The sequence below is a fragment of the Elgaria multicarinata genome, chromosome 3 (assembly GCF_023053635.1).
Source record: "Elgaria multicarinata webbii isolate HBS135686 ecotype San Diego chromosome 3, rElgMul1.1.pri, whole genome shotgun sequence".
NCBI classification, from domain to species: domain Eukaryota; kingdom Metazoa; phylum Chordata; class Lepidosauria; order Squamata; family Anguidae; genus Elgaria; species Elgaria multicarinata.
In genome coordinates this window covers 4,081,611-4,102,869 of record NC_086173.1, presented here as the reverse complement: position 1 = coordinate 4,102,869, position 21,259 = coordinate 4,081,611, and the positions used below count along the sequence as shown (strand labels likewise).

General features: G+C 42.5%; 1 protein-coding gene across 1 annotated transcript; it reads right to left on the bottom strand.

Moving 5' to 3' along the window:
• Window positions 1-661: 661 nt before the first annotated feature.
• CALR (calreticulin) lies at window positions 662-11,810 on the bottom strand. Its single transcript, XM_063119125.1, has 9 exons — window positions 11,629-11,810; window positions 8,331-8,432; window positions 7,375-7,578; window positions 6,415-6,509; window positions 5,951-6,160; window positions 5,596-5,709; window positions 3,585-3,728; window positions 2,662-2,754; window positions 662-1,786 (listed from the first exon to the last, which is right to left on the bottom strand). The coding sequence occupies exons 1-9, from the start codon at window positions 11,714-11,716 to the stop codon at window positions 1,586-1,588; spliced, it is 1,251 nt and encodes a 416-aa protein (XP_062975195.1). The 5' UTR covers window positions 11,717-11,810; the 3' UTR covers window positions 662-1,585.
• Between the last annotated feature and the right edge of the window lie 9,449 nt (window positions 11,811-21,259).

Here is a 21,259-nt window from a genome sequence, read left to right as displayed (position 1 = left end):
TAGAAGAATTACATATTTATATTCACCTGAACGACTCCATTATTTCTTCTGGACAATGTTTACATGGCAGTTGAAGAGGGAAATAGCAAACTTACTAGGAAGTCCCAGTCTTTAGACAATGGAATTAGTAAAAAAATGTGAACCAGATCTTTAAACGCACTTAACGTAATGAAGATACCAAGGAAAATGACTCAATAGCACTTATTAAGTTCCACAGGTCTTGTGTGGTTTATTTACACAAGACAGTTGCATGGATTGTGAAGGCAACTAATACAGAATGCAAAACATAGGCCTTGCATTACTGCCATTCTCAGAATACACCCCTGCGCCCAGCTAGAGATGAGGCTGCAGCTGTCCCACTTAAATGTTAAGAACTTGATGTTTTCCAATGCATTTGGATGCCCTGCACCTCAGGAAGAAGACGTTTTCTTCCTGTACAGTAGCCAGTATTAAATATACCTCCGTGTGTGGGCTTAGCACAGTGCAGCTACTTTTTATGATTCACATTTAAGCTGCCATTTTTACTCAAGTAGGTATTAGAAATAGAACGCAATTCAGCCTTAATTTCAACAAAGTGAACCTTGCTGCACAGCTGGTGCCCACAGTAACTCAAGCTGTAATTCCCATCTGAATCCAAGCAATAAGACACAAAAATCAGTGGATGGGCCAGACATGAAGTTTAATTTAATAGAAATTTTCTTCAATCTTTCATACATTCAAGTGTGAACAAGTGAGATGACCCCCCCCCCCTTTTCTGGTGTTTGTCGCTTTGCCTCCAGAAGCCCCTTTTCAGTTCTTGGCTCCTTGCCTGAAGAAATCTTTTAACACAAAGCAGAAATTACTCACCCCCCCCACCCCCCACTGATCCTCCAGGAAAAGTTCTGAAATGACACCCCACTCCCACCCCCACAGGACAAGGCTAAAAACTAGAGAAGCAGTCAGAACAGGTTAAAAAAATAGTTTGCTCATTTCTTGGAGCTTTAAAAAAAACACAAATTGATTTGTCTGATGTGCACAGCAGCAAAAAGAACCCAGTTACTACCACTCTCCATGTTCTTCCTAGAATGAGATAGGACCCACATGGTATATACAATACTGGTTGTTTTAATTTTATTTCTTTTGAGACATGGTGGAAGCCTTTTTGTCTTCCCATCCTAGTATGAAGCCACCATTTGAAGCTCCGTGAACCTTTAAAAGGGTAAGGGAAAGCTCAGGAAGGACAGAGTAGTTCTGCTTTTTTGACATCCATTTATGGAGGGTCACTGGAAACAAACTTTCAGTGAAAAAGTGGCTATTAAAAAAACAAGGTCAATGGTGTATTCCCCCCATTTCAAAGGGTTATATTCCTACAATTCGCCTTCTTGGGATGCAGGTTCTAGTTCCCCTCTACACACATGAATGAATAATTGATGGTATTTGGGAAGGGGGTTAAGACAAACACACACACCAATAAAAAAAGAAAGTTCTTTTGTCTCATAGAGACATTACTGTTATCCCCCTTCTCCTTAGTTGGGTTCAACCAAGCGGACTGCATGGTACAGGTCCAGGCCAAGGCTCAGCCAACAAGCAACTCAAGAACCCCCAATCACAGCTCATCCTTCAACGGGCCCTCTGTTTCCTCCTCCTCCTCCTTTTCTTCCTCCTCCTCCTCTTCATCTTCCTCCTCCTCATTATCTTCACCCTCAGGTTCATCTTCTCCCTCCTCCTCTTTCTTCTTCTTGTCTTCCTCTTCCTGCTTCTTTCGCTGCTCCTCATCCTGCTGCTCTTTCATTTTCTTTTCAGCATCCTAGTAACAATTTAGAGACACACAATCTTGAATCCAGGCTGGTTGAAAAGGTCATCCTAGCAAGCAAGGCTAAAAGCAAGGTCTCTAAAAGAGCTTGTAAACAGTACGAATTTAAATCCTTTTAGAAAGAATTCAACATCATGGAGGACAGGTTTATCAACAGCTAATTAGCTAAGCTAAAATTGAAGCTCCATTTCCAGAACTCCTATACCACTGCTGAAGATAGAATGGAAAGGCTGTCAGCTTCATGCCTGGCTTTTGAGTTTCAAAAATAATCTGGCTGTCTGCTTGTTAATAACAGAGGAATGAGCTCTGGTCCACGAAAGATAGAGTGAGTGAGAGAAAGAGAGAGACCCCACCATTCAGTGCTATAAAGTTCCTGGACAACTCACAAACAACTAAAAATCTATTGTGGGGGAAAAAACAGCAGGATAATAGCAATGTGAATATGAACACAGGTTAGAGTTAGAAATTAGAAGCATCCTTATATTAAACATTCAGGAAGTATCACTTTCGCCATAATCTATAGGAGAAGTGGTAGATGTTGCAAGCTTTCTGAAGAAAGACCATTGGAAAATTGGGTTTAGCTTTAGGAATTAGAGGGCATGTCATATATTCATATGAGCTTTATGGAAGCCGCTTCAGCTGTATCCAGAAGAGCTTTTGAAGTGTTTGGCTTTGGCCACATGGGATTGTGGCCAAAACCAAACACTTCAAAAGCTCTTCTGGACAAAGCTGAAGCTCAAAAGCTGTAACTAATTTGAGACCAAGAGGAAAATTAATAATTTACAACACTTTACAGGTGACAGAAAACATAAAAAGCTACAACGGAAAAGCGCGGACTCTTCTATGAAGAGCAAGACAAAATGCCTTACCTTAGTGGCACCCCAGGTTTCATTGCCAACTTCTTCAGCAAATTTCTCATCATCAGTGATCAAAAAGTTGTCAAAAATTGTGCCAGACTTGACCTGAAGCAAAAGAAAGAACATATGAGAGCTCCAAGCACCCGTTTTGACAACTTGTCAAGCAATGAACACTCTTGGTCAGGAGGGCATATGCAACAGTATCATTTAACCAGCCAGCCTTTCTCCACTTTGACAACCGCCAGCTCTAGCTTAATCCAACCAGGTATTATTGAAATTTATGCCTCACTTTTTTGCCGCGAATCCCTCAATGCAGTTCATCAAAGAACATCATAAACAGAAGTACATTTTTAAAAGTTCTGATTGTATTTAAGCAAGCTTTAATACATTCTCCAAAGCTGCAGAAAAAAATTCAGTGACTACTCAATTGAGCAGGCTTCCCAGAGCTCACTAGTGAAGGAGTCCTAATAAGTGAGAGAATCAGCAACAGTAATTTACAGCCTTAGAAGTTTTTGTTTTATGTACAGTATCTGCTGTTTTAACGTTATGTTTTGTCTGTGCTCTCTACTTTTGTTGGATTTTTAAAATATTTTGTTGTACTTCATGTGTTTTTATTGGATTGGATCCCAATTTAGTCATTTAAAGTAGTTTCTATGAAATTAACAGGACTTAAGTTAGTCATTTATTTATTTATTTAGAATATTTATATACCGCTCCCCATTGAAAAATTTCTGAGCGGTGTGGCAATTTAAAGCATTTAAAGTGTCATGCTGAATAGCGTTTAGACACTGGACTGGCAAGATGACGATTTTTATATAAGTACCAAACCCTCAACTTTCTGGCCTTTTACAGTCCTCCTCTGGACAGGTATTTGAATCTGTTGACCTCCGTCTTTTATGGGGGTTTTGTTGGGATGCTGGCAATTAAGAACTTACCTGCCATAAGTCCAAGCCAATGATACCAAAGTTCTCATAGGAGTACAGGTTGGGTTCAGGTGTGTATTCAGGATTATCGATCTCAGGATGAATCCATTTCCCTTTGTAGTCAGGGTTATCAATCTGACGAGGTTTCCACTCCCCCTAGAAAACAAGTGTTAAAATTTGTTTTAAAATTGAAAATCCAGTAGCTACAACTGATACACAAGGACAGAAATTTCCGGTACACAAGGACAGACATTTCCAACCACTAGTATCTAGATGATCAGTACTTTCGATTATTTTAAACATGTAGGACACAGAAACAAAATAGATGACCTAGTATATAGTTTATTTTAATAGCCTTGCCATGGCTACAATCGGATGTCTCTTTACAATACAAGGTGTTCAGCAAGTTCTACCACCAGAAATGCAAATTTATTTATTTATTATTTATTTATCATATTTATACAAATTAAATTGCTGGGGGAACAAAGAAGAGAAGGTGGGGGAATTAACTTACGTCGAAGGGGCAAGCTAGAAACTGCATTTCTCTCCCATGTCCCCCCAACCCCGATTAATGTTTTTCTTCATGTAAATGGCTTAGGCAAACAAGACTATGCTTGTTATTTTTAGAAAGCAGCACAGTTGTTATTTCAAGTCAAATATTTGGCAGGGACAAAGATCATCAATCCTTCTATTAAGCTTTCCAATTTCTAAACCAGCCATTTCCACACTGGGAATAATAGCCAATGTAAATATTATTATTTCTACCACCAACTCTATTTAACCTGAACATCTCATTTCTGTATTATTACACCCCACTCTTTTTAATATGTTGTTCTACAAATGCATTGGATTCTGCTGTTCCTGAGATTGTTGCAGTTGCTTCTCTGCCCCTATTTGAATTCATCTCTATTAGATACTGATCTAAGGTACACAACATTCCACATGGGCCTTCAGTGGTGCCATGAAAAAGAACGCCAATACCGTATTTCTTCGATTCTAAGACGCACTTTTTTCCCTAAATAAACAGCACTAAAAATGGACTGCATCTTAGAATCGATGGCGTCTTAGAATCGAAGCAATACGGTAAGAGGAAAAGAGGAAGCTCCTGCAGCAGCCTCGAGCCATGCGAGCGAGGAGGAGCTGGGAGGGTAAGCGCCTGGTTTTTTGTTAGGCAAATTTATTCTTGAGTCCCATCGATTTCAATGGGACTTACTCGCGTGTCGTCGTCGTCGTCCCCTGGTGCACAGACAATTAAAGAGCGGGACTGGAGAGTTAAGTTTACTCTTTGTTTCAACGCCCCCCCCCCCCTTCTCCCACGGCAGTTTCTTCTCTCACAGAGGGAAAAAAGAAAAGGACACAACCATTAGAAGAAAGCGCGGAGGGTGGGGAGGAGGTTGGCTGGGCAGTGAGGGAAGTATTTCTTTGATTCTAAGATGCCCTTTTCCCCCCAAATAAACATCTCTAAAAATGGGGTGCGTCTTAGAATCGAAGAAATACGGTACTTGTATATCCCTATCTTGCCCAACACCTCTAAGAGCCAATCTGATTTTTTCCACCTCAATCACATCCAGCGCTGGGCCCTATTCCACCAAGAACGTGAAACCCAATTCCAGAATGGTGGATAGATCATGAGCTTGATAGTTCATGACCTAAGTGGCTATACGTGTACAGTAAAGAGCCAAATCCATGAGAACACAAAAGCTTTCTTTGCATTAGAGAGGTTTGAGGCCACCATCACGACTCTCACCCAAATGAAAAAAATTAGTTTAAGTCTGCATATATTTGCATGCAATAAAATATTTAAGGCAAAGCAAAATTTGAGGATATACCTACAGCAGACCCACTCTTAGAGAAGGCATTCCCCTTGTGTAAGAGAGTAGGAGAAATGCCTCCAAGATTGTTCTCTTTTAGAACTCTGCTGCCCAATTAATTGGGGACACCTTTAATTATGAAGCTTTTAAAAACCAACTGAACACTACAACCCCAGCCTCTATTGCCTTGTGGAAACCCCAGCCATTATTACCTTGTATTCTGGATTCTGAATTACCGGTGGTTCCCACTCTCCATCCATTTCTTCATCCCAGTCCTCAGGCTTCTTGGCATCGGGATCAGGAATATGCTCTGGTTTATCCCAGTCCTGTGAAACACATTGAGAAAACCGAAGACATTAAGTAAGGTTTCCTTACGCTAAATTATTACTATCTTCAACAGTCATCAGCTGCAGCTAGAGTGTCACCATCTTTTCTCACCACTTACAAAGCCTATAATCGGTTTCCTCACCTCTTGACAATCTTCCCTGTTGTAAAAACATGTCTTTTTGTTCACATTGCTCCCAAATCCCATTTATATTGATGGTGACACCACTAGCACTTACTGACCTCTGGTTTTGTATCTTCAGGATCATCTATCTTTGCCCTTTCGTCCCAGTCCTCCGGTTTCTTTGCATCTGGATCCTTAATTTTCTTGGGAGGCAGGAAATCCCAATCATCCTCCAAGCTGCCAGACTCCACTTTGTTGTTGTCAATCTTCACCTCATATGTGTTATCAGGGCGGACAATGAGGGTATAGAGATGGGTGAACTCGTCATCCTGTCAAAGGAAACAGCTTAAATGAGAAAACTGATTCTCTTTTCTCCTGTCAAAGCAGAAGAAACTTTCTTCCTAGAGTTCCTTTCACCAGAGCTACCAGCACCTATATGAGAACCCTTCAAATCTTTGAAGATGGCTAGAATATTACCTCTTAATCCCAACTCCTGCAACCTATCATCTTTGCCATTCTCCTCTAGGTAGATATCCCAAGTGCAATTATAAAGACTTTCCTCCTCTCTCTCTCTCTTACTCACCTTACAACGGATGTCTTTATTGATCAAGACATTTTTGCCTTTGTAGTTGAATATCACATGAACTTTCTTGGTACCAGGGCCACAGATATCGGGACCTATTATTAGATACAAAAAACTTTTCAGGAAAGCCCACTGAGGAACCAACAGAACTAGGATTCATGCATTCTCTTGAGATGCAGTCCCCCACAACAAGAAAACAAGGAGGGTAAGCAGCATTCATTAAACCCTAAGCTACCACCATCACAATGGTCCACTAGCAGAATACAGAAAATGCTTAAAGCAGGTATAGGGAACCTCTAGTCCACAGCATCCTCTCATTGCCCCCATTGTGCAGTAATTAGGCTTCAAAATAAAAACTTCCATTTGTGTGAATGGAGAATTTTCCAGAGCCCAATTTTCAGGAGACAGTGAAGGAAAGGTTAACCCCATGCTGCAACATACACTCACCCCCCAAAAAAACTTATCCCCTGTGGCACTGCAATTGGGCTAAACTTAAAACGTAACAGAGAGAAAAAGAGAAAGGGACTGAGTGAAAGAGTGTGGGGTGAATTGATGATTGATAAACAGTGTGTGCTTGTGAATGGAAGGATGGGCTGTAGGGCAAGAAAGAATGTACAGCTAAGCATATGTGAGCATGTGATTACCCCTGAGGGAGTGCAAGCCTTGGCTGAGAGATTCACTACTGCGCAAGTTAATCTGTTAGCAGGGAGAGGACGATGGTATTCCTAAAAACAGGAGCCATTCCATTCCAAAGCTGGAGAAAAGTAACCAGGCAAAGTTGATCTCCCCCCACCCCAGTATGTTCAAATCTGTGGACCTACAACAGCATTCAGGGAAAGTAGCAGCAACTTTTTAAATATATACTGCATAAACAGCTCATTGGCCCCTCCTTCCCAAATCTACATTCTACAGGTTAATATCAAATGTTCATATAAGTATCTCCTCCAAACAAGCACTCACCAAACATGATGTTGTATTCAGAGTCCCCATGCATGTCTTCTTGGTTCAGGCTTGAGGGGAAGAGCTTCACATAGCCACCTCCGCAGTCAATGTTTTGCTCATGTTTCACTGTGAACTGCACCACCAGGGTCTTGTCCTTGTTGCTGAAGGAATCAAAGCTAGCGGAGATAGCATAGAAACGAGCATCCTGGCTTGTCTGAAGTCCTGGGAAGATTAGACAGACAGTTAAGCCCTCATAGGAGAAAGAGATACCTTTATGGACATCTAGAAATTAGTGTTCAAACCCCCTAATCAAACCCCCACCCCCCAATCATTAGGTAATAAGGACTAGAACAGGGTTGCAGAACCTTTCAGCCCAAGGGCCAAATTCAGTTTTGAAGAAACTCCTCAAAAACATTCAGCCCTCATTCCAGTGATGATCAGGGGCAAAAGAGTCAGAGACAAAAATACCAGTGTACTTTATCTTAAAAGCTTTTAGTGCTAGCAGCTAAGCCTCAAAAAACCACCGAAGGATCAATAGTCTTGGGAAAGGATTTTTAGAGAGCCCACCCTCGAGGGCCAAATTGGAACCTCCCTGTACTAGAAAATGATTCATGAAAGCTCAGGTTTTCTGAATTCCAAAGTTGCAGCAACCTTCCACAATACAAGTAGAAATGCATCAGAGAACCATTATAAACTTGGCCAAGAGATACACTACAACTTCATGAGGCAAGCCTCCCTCGATCCAGAGGGAGAGGCAGGTAACAAATATATTATTATTACTAAATACATTTTACCAAAATAAGCCAGCTATTTAAAAGCAAAGATACCATGAATAGCTAGGCTGCTTTCATCCATTAAAGTCAGTGTGCTTTGGACACTCCAATACTGTGCAGCACTGAAGTCAGTGTCTTCAGCTTTAGGATTCCACTGGTGATTATGAATGTACACAGCCCTCTACTATATCATATCCTTACCTTTGTCCTTGTCTGCATCGCCATAGAATTTGCCAGCCGTCAGTATGACTTTCCCATAGTCGGGTTTGTGCTTTGACTCTACCCAACGGCTTGTCCAGGCATCTAAAAGAAGAAAATAAGACTTTCAAACTGAAGAGTTGTAATGATCTACTGTGCACTGTTGGTTAACACTGGACTAGGAACATGCTCCACACCAATTGTGCTCTGTTAAGAGATTACAGGGCAAATCATTCTTCCTAGTATGACTCAGCAATTTTTGCTCTTCACTTACAAAGCAATTTTTTGCAACTTTGCAGTTGTTCTGTACATTTTTGTGATGTATGACTATGGAAACACTTTGTTTCCATCACACCATAGGTTTGTTTCAAAAAAAAAAAAATCAAGGCTCATATTTATAGGTTTAAAATTGGTTAACGCTCATGTTGAGGCAAGCTAAACTAAGAGCCAGTACCTGGTATGGTCTGAGTCCAAATCCTTGCTCAGTGGCAAACCTAGGAGAAATCATGGCCTCTCAGGATAGCCTCAGGGCACAATCTGTGGATCATGGTACCTCCTGATATGGTCAACAAAACTAAAATGCCTTGAAATAATGAAATCTCTACACTCAGAAGAATGGTTCCATTTCAGAGACTCATATGGAGCAAGGACAATCTTGCGCTCTTAGTTTGCGTCTAATTAGTTTTTAATAACACATATATATGGTTGCTGCTGCGTTTACTTGTTATTGTTATACTGTGTGGTTATGTCTTTTGTAGGGCTTGCCTTCCAAGGTGGCTCTCTCAGTCTGAGAGAGTATGAAGTAGGTAGGTACCATGCACACACCAACCACGCACACTGCGCCCAAAGCCCTTTAGAGGAAGGAATAGAGCCTGCTCAGAAACACCCTAGACATGAACCAGAATTTGTAAAGTATGTATCAAGTATTTCAGTAACCCACCATTGCAGCCATGAAGAGCTTCAATGGCAATTTAAATGATTTGCCCATATTGAAAGCAGAACCAACTACATGTTGAAGTTCTATTCATCACCTTCTGACAGTGCACTACCCTCACAGAGGGATCAGCACTAGATGCCTGCATCTAATATACTGGAACATTAGTAGCCAAACTTTATTTTATTACAGAAATAAGATCACCACTCCCATCTATGACTGCAACTGCACAGCCAGTATGAAATATCTATAAAATGAAAAAGTGTTCAGACTTATAAGGGAAGCGCTTAACAGCACAATCCTTTGCATATGTTTACTCTGAAGTAATTCCCACTGTGTTCAATGGGGCTTATTCCCAAGCAAGTGGTCACAGAATTTCAGGCTAAGTCATCTTTACAACCAGGAATAAGAGAACCATATTGTGTTTATCTTGGTTTTAAAATAAAGCAAGATGCACAAAGAGTACAGGCACCCACAGCAGCTTTGGCTCAGTATTCCCAATTCAGCTAAACTGATCAAAAGGCTCTAACAGACAACACTTGGCCACACCACTACCACCTAAACATAATAGCCATCACATTTATTTCACATTGCACCAATGCCAATTCTATCCTTTTAGCTTCACAATTGACTATTTTAGAGAAACGCCAGCCATTACCATATGAGATTTCTTTAGCGAAAGCATAGCAGGCATAGTTCATATAGCTATTAAGTTGTTAACATTGCAGGCGCCTACACCTGTCACTTTCGATACTCCAGCAATGGGCGGTCTGTGTGTTCTAGAAGTATCCCACAGCGGATCTATTTAGTCCACACTCTATGTCTCCACGGGCCCCCAGTGATTATGGCTTAATTACCAAATCCCCAATGCATCCCTGGTCTAGACTAGACACAACAAGATCTCCTGTCACACATAGAGCCAAGGTGTACTCCCTAATGTATTTTCTTAAGCCTCCATCAAACTTGACAACCCCTCTTTAAAAGGTCTTTTATTAACAAAAACTCAAGAGAGATAAAATCCATCTTAAATGACTGCTTTTTAAAAGATCTGAGCACGACACCCTCCCCCAGAATCCCACCTCTAAGGCGCAAGTCTTCTTAGAAGTGTTATTTTACCCCAAAAATGTCATTTAGATCCTTTTTTAAGTTTCAATCCATTTTTACACTCTGCATACCAGACGGCTCAGATTTCTTACCCACTCACACTACCCTTGGCACTACAACTCTCATCACCCTTGCCCATAGTGGTTGGGGCTGATGGGATTTGCAGCCCAAACCATCTGGAGGTTGGGGAAGGCTTAAACCCAGTCAAGAACCCCTTAATTCGAGCCTGGCCACAAATCCTACCGGCTTCCTTTATGCAAGCCTGTCCCCATCCCCTCAGTCTCCACATACAGGAGCAATGCTGTAGTCTACCCTCCACAGCTGTCATAAGGATGGCCAAGACCACGAATGCGAAGCACTGTAAGAAATATATTATGTTATACGTTAGGCAACCTGGTGGCTTCCAGATGTTTTGGACTACGGTTCCATGAGTCCTAACCATGGGTCCAAAAGATCTGGAGGGCCCATGCCACCACACCTGATACCCAGTTCTTTTTTTTTATATATATATATATTTTTATTATTGAAACAACAAACACAAATCAAAATCACTTAATACAAGATATTATCATACCTTACTATCATATATTCAATATTAACCTATTAAACATAATATAATAAACATAACAGTGCTCCCCCCACCTCGGGATCTCATTCTTGTTTCCAAAAACTCATAGTTTCATCTGTTGGTGGAACCCCCCTTCCTTTAGAAAATACAAACTCCAGGAACTTTTTCCATATACTCTCAAAATCATTCGTTTTTACTATGCCTCTTTGCATTTTTATATTACATGTCAATTTATCGTTTATAGCAATGTCCCACACTTCTTTATACCATTCTTCAATACAATAATCTCCTGTAATTTTCCAATTCCTAGTTACTATCAACCTCAGAGGAAGACCCCTGCCCTCCCTCGCTCCCCTCAAGCCGCCCTCCCAATACCACCCATCTAAGATGGCGGGAGAGAGGAAGGGGAGGCAGCGGCCCTGCGTGCCATCAACCCCCCCCCATTCCCTCCGGCATTCCCTCAACCGTCCCACCCCACCCCTCCCCTTCTCCCCCACCCTGCTTTTAATGTTCGCCTCAGATTATAAATCTAACTTATTTCATTCTAGTTTTTTTAAAAACGCATTCCCAAGAGTCAATAACCCCACTACGTACCGAATGCGGCAGCCCCAGCCGCCCCCCCACCCCATGGAAACGGGCCCCCCTCACAAATGAGGGGCCCCCCTCCCCTTGGTACCCCAAAATGGCCCCCTCACCTCCATCCCCGAACTCCTCCCTGAAGTACTGGGAAGGCCCAGCCGACGCCAGAGCCAGCAAGGAGCAGAAGACTAAGACGGGACCCATATTTCCTTTTTTTTTTCCCCCCCCGCTCGGTGGCAAGAGGCGCCTGGCCCTTTAAGAAACACGACCTCCGCGCTTCAGCCTGACAGGAGCGGACAACTGCAACCGGCGCGGCGTTTTCGCCCTTTTTTATAGCGCCTTGGCCGAGCGCCCGCCCTCGCCGCGCTCTGATTGCTCGCACGGATCAGGACGAGTCCTGCCATTGGCCCGCCGGCGGCACGGCGGGTTGGGCCGCGCCCCCGAACGTTGGCGTCCCAGATGTCTGCTTCTTATTGGATGACGAGCCTGGCCAATGAGGCACGACCACGCGTTCGGGGGGAGACGCCCCCCTCCCCTCCGCCATGTGTGCGTCATCGTCCCTTTCTGCACAACCCCACGTGAGCCCAGCGGGTCTTAAAGGGCCAGTTCCAATCCGTTTCCCCACCGCCCACTCCGTTCCCACCCCCCAACCCATGCAAGCGAGGGCGTTACTGGAATGGCCAGGAAGACCAGTTTTGCCCTGCCCCGCCCAGAGATATTGTACTGGAGGGACCCCGGGGGTAGGAGGAGGAGGGAAGAGACACAACCTGGAAAAGATGACTAGCAAATGGGGTTCATCCAGCATCTGCCACTATCTGCAATTGAGCAACCCTTAATCAGTCACATGCAGAGATGATGACTCTGCCCTGATACTGATTCAGATCATGATTGGTCCATTTCAAGGGGCTGATTTTTTCAGGTGGGCTTTTTTTTTTTGGAAGTGATTAGAACCAACAAGAAGAGGCTTTTCCCTTATTTAAAAACATATTTTTAAACTTGCTGAAAATTCAACAAATTTCCTAGCTTAACATCTATCAATGGATTGATATTCAAGTTGCCTCACTGTGAGGGAGGTGGGTGATTTCAGAGGAGGTATGAGGCTTAAAACATGAAACTGAAATATAACTATGCAAAATATGAACCCTCGTTTTTATTTTTTACATTTTTATACCGCCCAATAGCCGAAGCTCTCTGGGCGGTTCACATTTTTAAAGGTTTCACTCTCTGCAACGGGCCTGTTCAGACAACACGCTGAGCCATGGTTAGGCTGGTAAACCTTTTGCAGCAAAGAGAAAGAGCCTGGAGAAGAGAAAGTTGAGGGGAGACATGAGAGCACTCTTCAAATAGTTAAAAGGTTGTCACACAGAGGAGGGCCAGGATCTCTTCTTGATCCTCCCAGAGTGCAGGACACGGAATAATGGGCTCAAGAGACAGGAAGCCAGATTCCGGCTGGACATCAGGAAAAACTTCCTGACTGTTAGAGCAGTATGACAATGGAACCAGTTCCCTAGGGAGGTTGTGGGCTCTCCCACACAAGAGGCAGCTGGACAGCCATCTGTCAGGGATGCTTTAGGGTGGATTCCTTCATTGAGCAGGGGGTTGGACTCGATGGCCTTGTAGGCCCCTTCCAACTCTGCTATTCTATGAAATGGTTAGTGAGTGTGTTTAAACCGATGTTGTAGCCATGAGGGTTAGGAATGGTTCACACAATGTTCTTTGTCATGGTTCACATGGCATGCTAAGAGCTTTATCACACCAGCGTTATACTGTGCAATCACTGCGAATTGCATGCAAAGGACTCCAAAGTTTTCCAGCTTATAATCTGCTTTTATTGTGAAGTACTCCCATGCATCCTGCCTTAATTGTGCTATAAAAGCAAAAGACTCGCCGTATTTTGATACTAGTTTTTGAGCATATCATCCGAGCGGCCACTGGGGTGCAGGAGCAGAATTTGAAGAAAAATTAAACAAATGCTTACGTCTGCGTAAGCTTTAAAGATAAAGACATCAAAATTGGCACAGTAATAGATATTAAGGAGAGCTTTAAGCTCTCCTTAATATCTATTACCAAATTTGAATTGGATTGGGTCATCCATTGGTTTTTTATTATTATTTTTACATTTCCCCCCTTAAACCTACTTTCTGGTTTGCAAAGGATCTTGCCCCTCTGTAACAACACCAACACCGACAGCTTAGCGCTGTAGGGATAATTCGAGGGAAACAGGTACGTGGGATGAAGCTGTAAGCCATAACGTTTAGCTTGAAATGTTTAACCACAGGCTTAACGTGTCCTCTGAACAGGATCAATAATAGAATAACAATTGCTGCCTAATGTCAAGACAGGAATTTTACAAAGTCTAGCATTTGTTTTTATTCATTTTACCTTTAGACTCTCCAATAACTGAACTTTTTTAGGCCACGTACAGGTAAATTAAAAAAACAAAATAAAACACAGAATAAAACCAGCAGCTAAGGCTAAAAAACAATGCAGCACATAATAGAACCAAAGTTAAAAACAAAAGTGCAAAGATCCATAGTATAAAAGCATTAAACAGTTCTTAAAATGGTCTTCCCTTCTGGTTCTGGAAATACATCATGTAAGCACCACATGAGCATCTCTGAGAATGAAATTTCACAGATGGGGCTGAATAGGCCCGCTTTCTCTCAACTGCCTACCTCCCCCCATATAGTGGGACACCTAGAAGAGGGCCTGGGACAATCACCTTAGGGTCCGGGTAGGTAAATATGGGAGGAGACACTACTCCAACCAACTGCTTAAAGGTTAAAACCAACACTTTGAATTGGTGACTTGACAGGCAGAAGTTCAGTAAAAGCTTCATCCCACGTGCCTGCTTCCCTCGGATTATCCCCGTAGCGCTGAGCTTTTGCGGTTGTTGTTTTTGCTACCGGGCGACAGCGATCCTTTGCATACCAGGAAGTGAGTTTAAGGGGGAAATGTAAAAAATCATTTAAAAAAAAATCAACGGATGACCCAATTCAATTCAAGATTGGTATGCTCTCCCTAATATCTATTACTGTGCCAATTTTGGTGTCTTTATCTTTAAAGCTTACGCAGATGTAAGCATTTCTTTAAAATCCTGCTCCTGCGCCCCAGGGGTGGCTCGGAAGATACGCTCCAAAAGTAGGGGCTAAATGTGGCGAATCTTTTTGCTTTGAAGCACAATTAAAGCAGGATGCCTGGGAGTGCTTCACAATCAAAGCAGATTATAAGGTGGAAAACGTCTGAGTCCTTTGCATGCAATTCGCAGTGATTGCACAGTATAACGCTGGTGTGATGAAGCTCTAGGTGAAGCTTCCACATCGTTGCATCACTCATGAAAGCCTATTTGCTCAACTGTTAAAAGTGTAGGATTCCTCACAGGGGAGAGAGGGAGGAAGCAGGAGTGTTGACAGCCATACCAGAATGTCAACTGTTTATTAACTGTAATTTTTTGCAAAATCATGAGTCAGAGACAAAATAATTAAACTTGTATGCTTTCATAAGAAAATTATGCATTCTGTAACTGTGAATGTGTTGTATACATGCTATTAATGTGTTGGATACATGCTATTCAGTTTCCCTCTCCATTTTCACCTCTCCATCTAGGGAGTATAGATCAGCGCAGCCTATGTTCCTGGGGTGTTCTGAGAACAAGCAAGATAAAGTGTTGGGCAGAGCAGTTCTGTCTGGGACCAGAGACACACCACCACTATGCTGGTGAAATTAGATATGCTGTATCTAATGCATACTCAACTACAGTGTCCTCACTCCATCAGCCCCAATTTCATAGCCAGCAGTTACCCCACTAGTACCACTACAAATCCCTTTATGCTTCTCACAACCAGTGTTTTATGAGACAACAGACACAAAGGCAAGAAAAGAGAATACAAACAACATAGGGCTCACATAGGTGCCTGCACAGGATGCCTGAAAAATAGCACATAACAGTCCTCCTGGGCCAAGGGTTCAAGTCCCACACAGGGAGAAAAAGAGTCTTGACAAGAAGCCAAGGGAAGAGGCCAAGACCTGGAAAAAGGGCCGCCACAGACATGCTGACAGCAGCAACCTCTCCTGACTCACTGTATAAGGCAGGGTTGGGCAGACTTTAGACTCGAGGGATCTCCTTTGTATTTTATTGGAAGCTCAAGATCCAACAACGGAGCCTTGTGCAAAAGAAATACACCAGCCTTCCCCAGCTTGGTGCCCTGCAGATGTTTTAGACTTCAACTCCCATCAGCCCATACTCCTATATTTGTTTTTGAGTACCAGGGTTCAACAGAATCCCCCTTCCTTCCACACAAAATTCCACTCCTGTTTACCTCAAGCTTCCTTAATTTCAGCAGTATAATTTGGTAGTGTGCTGCTACTGTTAGGCAATTCAGGCTTGGAAAACTGAATGCTGGTTGGGGTTGATGGAAGTTGTAGTCCAATCTATCTGGAAGGTACCAGGTTGGGGAAAGTTTATTGTTAGAGAGCATGTGCCTGGATTCGCACGGGAGTCAGTCAATCAATATTGTCGGCCTGCCTTCAAATCCAAATAGAGTGAAGAATTAAAAGCCTGTAGAAATAAGAATGTTCTGCAATAATGTCTCCAAGCATATAGACTTGGTCTTCTTTGATGGTTGTCAAGAGGCAGTGTTCCACAATGCTGGGACCATCAAAAAATAAAGACTCCGCTCTATCTGCGAGCCATTTCAAATAGAGCAGGCTTTAAATAGTGCTTCCTCTCCAGCAGATATTAATGAGAGTGGTGTTCTCTAACAGCCTGATCCTGCGGAGTCCATTGCCTTGTGCCAAGTAAGTGTATAAGGTAGGGTGGCTATGTGTCCTACTGTACAGAAGACAGTCCTCTATTTGAAGGACTGTTCAGTTCAAGTTCAGTTTAAAGAGAATGAACCATAAGAAAGGAGAACCATCAGCAGTTCGTTCCAGTACAGTAGACAGGTCAGGTCATAGTTTCCCCCACTATGATGAGATGCATTACTGTTTAAATTATTGTAATTATTACAGAATTGTGTGCGTGTGTGCAAAATGTTATGCAAATCTATTTTCTGGTTATGCATTTTCACTTTTTGGTGATGTGTGAGTATCCCAATGTGGGAATTGCATCCTTAAAATATGCAGGTGCACTGTTAGATCCTCTTTTTTTAAGTGTTCCTGGTCAGAACACTTTGAACAGACAAACAATGTAATTGCTATGGTGCAGGTTGAATATGTTTTATCTCCCCACCCCTAAAAAGAACCAAACTATGACATTTGGCTCCAGTTCAAACTTCTGAATAGTCTTCAAGGGCAGCCTTACGCATACCATATTGCAGTTGTTAATCCTGAGATAACCAACATATATGGCAACCAATCCCTCCATTTTCCAAAAGAGGCCCACCCAGTATGTTAGGCGTTCCCAGTTGACAACACTACCTGGGATTCCAGGAATAGTGCTAGATCCAGCAGTACTTTAAGGCTGCTGATCTGGTCTTTCAGGATTGTATGGAGTTATGCCACCACCCCACTTTTATGTGTAAATTTGTATCTTGCATTTCCAACACTAACTGCATTTCCAGTCAAGAGTTTTATTGTGTAATCGCCCTGCCTATTTCACAGAATTTTACAAAGAGTCACGATGCCATTGTCTTGCACTTGTAACTTTCCCAGCGTTTCCCACCATTTCCCCCATTTTTTTTCTTCCAACAGAAAATCTGTTAAGGAGGGAAAGATGGAATAGTTGCACAATGCCTTTTGATTGATAGCACTAGAATCATAGAATAGCAGAGTTGGAAGGGGCCTACAAGGCCATCGAGTCCAACCCCCTTCTCAATGCAGGAATCCACCCTAAAGCATCCCTGACAGGTGGTTGTCCAGCTGCCTCTTGAAGGCCTCTAGTGTGGGAGAGCCCACCACCTCCCTAGGGAACTGATTCCATTGTCGTACTGCTCTAACAGTCAGGAAATTTTTCCTGATGTCCAGCTGGAATCTAGGAGTTGTCTGTCTGGAAGCAGCCCTGTTGGCATGTGGAGTTATGGGATAGGATCTCTTATGGCTAGGAAACTGGTTAAAAAACAGAAAGCAGAGTAGAAGTGAATCAAAAGTTCTTGCAAAGGAGGGCTGTAAAACCGTGGAGTATCCCAAGAATCTGTATTAGGAATGGTGGTTTTTAATTTCATAAATATTCTGGAGTTAGAGGTAAGCAATGAGGTGGCTAAATTTGGCGACAAAACCAAATTATTTAGCCTGGTTAATACAAAAGGAGATTACAAAGTGCTCCAAAAGAATCATTCCAAACTGCGATAATATGGCATTAAAACAACAAGGGCAGGTCAGTTAAGTGATGCACAGGGGTGGGGGGGGGTGAGGACCCTAACTTTGTGTATATGTTGATAGGATCTGAGATGGCGGTGACTGATCAAGAAAGGGATATTGGCTTTGTGGTGAATAGCTTGAGGGAAATGTCAACTTGGTGTGCAGCTGCTGTGAAAAAGGCAAATTCCGTGTTGGGGACAATTAGGAAAGGAATTAAAAATAAAACTGTCAATATCATACCGCCCATGATACGTGTATAAAATTTTGGATGGAGTGGAGACTATAGAGAGGGAAATATTTTTCTCCCTCTCTCATAATACTAGAACTCAAGTCATCCAATGAAGCTGAATGTGGAAGATACAGGACAGATGAAATGAGTACTTCGTCACGTATAGTTCATCTATGGAATTTGTTACCACAGGATGTAGTGATGGCTACCAATTTGGATGGCTTTAAAGGGGGTTTAGACAAACTTATGGAGAATGTATTTATTTATGTATTTATTTACAATATTTATATACCACTCCCCATTCAAAATTTTGGAGCGGTGTACAAGATAAAAATAAAAACAGAATAAAACACTTTAAAATAGATTTTAAAAGAAGCAAAATGTACAGTAAACCGAGAACCGTGGCTGGTCATTAAGGAAAGGCTTCCTGGAATATTGACATTTTCAGGAGGCGCCGAAAGGAATACAAAGTTTGCACCTGCCTGACCTGCAGAGGCAGGGAATTCTGAGGGAGGGGGGCCACCACGCTGAAGGCTCTTCCCCTGGTGGACTCCAATCGGAGGATGGGTCTATGTGGAACCACCAGGAGCATGCCCTTGGTTGACCTCAGTGACTGGGCAGGTTGGTAGGGGAGAAGGTGCTCTCTCAGGTATCCTGGTCCCAAGTTGTTTAGGGCTTTGTACACAAGTACAAGAACCTTAAACCTGGCCCAGTAGCGCATAAGCAGCCAGTACAGTTCCCTCAGCAGAGGAGTTACATGCTGGAAAGGAGCAGCTCCAGACAACAGCCGAGCTGCAGCGTTCTAGCTCCAGCTCCGGAGCAGCTGCAAGACCAGCCCCACATAGAGAGCATTGCAGTCATCCAATCTTGAGGTTACCAAAGCTTGTACCACCATGGCTGAGCTATCCCTGTCCAAGAGAGGCTGTAGTTGAGTCTGTCAATGACTTTCAGCTTAACCTACTTCACAGGGTTGTTGTGAAGATAAAATGGAGAGGAGGAGGACTATGTAAGCTGCCTTGGGTTATTTACAAGAGGGGAAAAAGATGGGATACAAATGTAATTATAAATAAATAATAATAAATAGTAACGACCACAGTTTAAAAAGGCTTTCGGCCTTTTTAGTGGAGGCAGAGGTAAGAGTCAGTTCTATTACTGCTAGATTCCAAACATCTGTTATTAATTATTGCTTGAAATTGTTAAGAAGAAGTGTCTCAAGACTGAAAAAAAGGTATATTTTTAACTTCTTGTCGAGATCTCTCCTGCTAGAGAAACTTGGTGCACTGAGATGTGAAAATACTAAAAGAGTATGGATTCTCAACACAGTTTTTCAACACAGTCCAGAAACTGTTAAGCCACTGAAACTAGAAATGAGCATGTGGTTAAGCAACAGGATATGGCAGTTCTTCAGAGCCCTTTCCCCTTAGCTGTATTCCTCCCCTACCAAATTGAGACATGGGATGGAAATGTCAAAAAGCAGTGGCAACACTCAGGTTCCAATCCATGACTACTATGGTCCTTGAAAGCAGGTTATTTGTGACAGACACCCACATAATAGAAGATTTAGGCTGTTATCTATTGCATGGCCGATTTTATTCCTGTCACTGGGATGAGGTTTTATCTGGCCTGCTAACTAGCACAAGGCTTCAACATAGCCAAAATATGCTTTCTACTGAACATGCAGCAGTTTGCTGGCAGCTATCAGCATCCACTGCTAAGCACCACTAAATATGAAAAGGAGAACAGCCTCCTTCAGCAAGGCAGGTTCAGACACTGTCTAGGGTCCATCAGATTGCTCCGTTAAAGTCTGTTCAAACTACTACTACTACTATTATTATTATTATTATTATTATTATTATTATTATTATTATTATTATTTATTTATTTATATAGCACCATCAATGTACATGGTGCTGTACAGAGTAAAACAGTAAATAGCAAGACCCTGCCGCATAGGCTTACAATCTAATAAAATCATAGTAAAACAATAAGGAGGGGAAGAGAATGCAAACAGGTACAGGGCAGGGTAAGCAGGCACAGGGTAGGGAAAAACTAACAGTAGAAAGTAACAGTAGAAGTCTGCACAACATCAAGTTTTAAAAGCTTTAGGAAAAAGAAAAGTTTTTAGTTGAGCTTTAAAAGCTGTGGTTGAACTTGTAGTTCTCAAATGTTCTGGAAGAGCGTTCCAGGCGTAAGGGGCAGCGGAAGAAAATGGACGAAGCCGAGCAAGGGAAGTAGAGGCCCTTGGGCAGGCGAGAAACATGGCATCAGAGGAGCGAAGAGCACGAGCGGGGCGATAGTGTGAGATGAGAGAGGAGAGATAGGAAGGAGCTAGACCGTGAAAAGCTTTGAAGGTCAACAGGAGAAGTTTATATTGGATTCTGAAGTGAATTGGAAGCCAATGAGTGAATTGGAAGCATCCAAGGTTTGCAGAAATAACCAAGGCAGGATCTACACTACTGCTTTAAAGCGCTTTATAACAGTTTTGACAACTGTTGGGGCCCAGGACACACTCCATATACCGTTTTCAAAACTGCTATATAGCGCTTTAAAGCAGTAGTGTAGATCCGGCCCAAACAATGCTAACCAGCAAAAATCCACATCTATCAAATAAAAGATGTGTGTCTGTCTGTGAGCACCATAGCTCCAAGACTATGAAACCTAGACATCTAAAACTTGGCAGTGTATAGTAGGTGACCTAGTAGGGTGCACCTCAGGTACATTTTTGTTTTTTACAAAAACCACATTAATTAATTTTAATAAATTTATGTGTGTCTGTGTTTGAAGATTACAGTACCATCTTCACTAGTTTGAATATTAGAAACAAAATACGTTCCTAGCCCCCAAGCAGGAGAGACAACAATCAGCATTGAAGTATTACAGCACAGGCCTGGAGAGTTACGTTGACAGAAGACTGCCCGGGCGAAGCAGGGCTTTGCTGTTATCTTCCTCCCCGTTAATTGACCATTGTTCAACCCTAGACATGCCCTGATGGACTTCCAGTGACTAACACGGAATCAACAACCAAGGCAGACTAACTCAGCAAACAGAGGGGATTAAAGATGTGGATTCAGGGTACAAGCAGGGTGATCAAAGGAGTTTTGGCTGAGAGGGAGGGGGGAAGAAGGAGGAGAGATTTTCCTACTTAAACTCTGTGTATGCTCAATAAACTCACTCGAGTGGCTCCGGTCACTTCGGTCACTTCAACCCTCAACCCTCAGTGT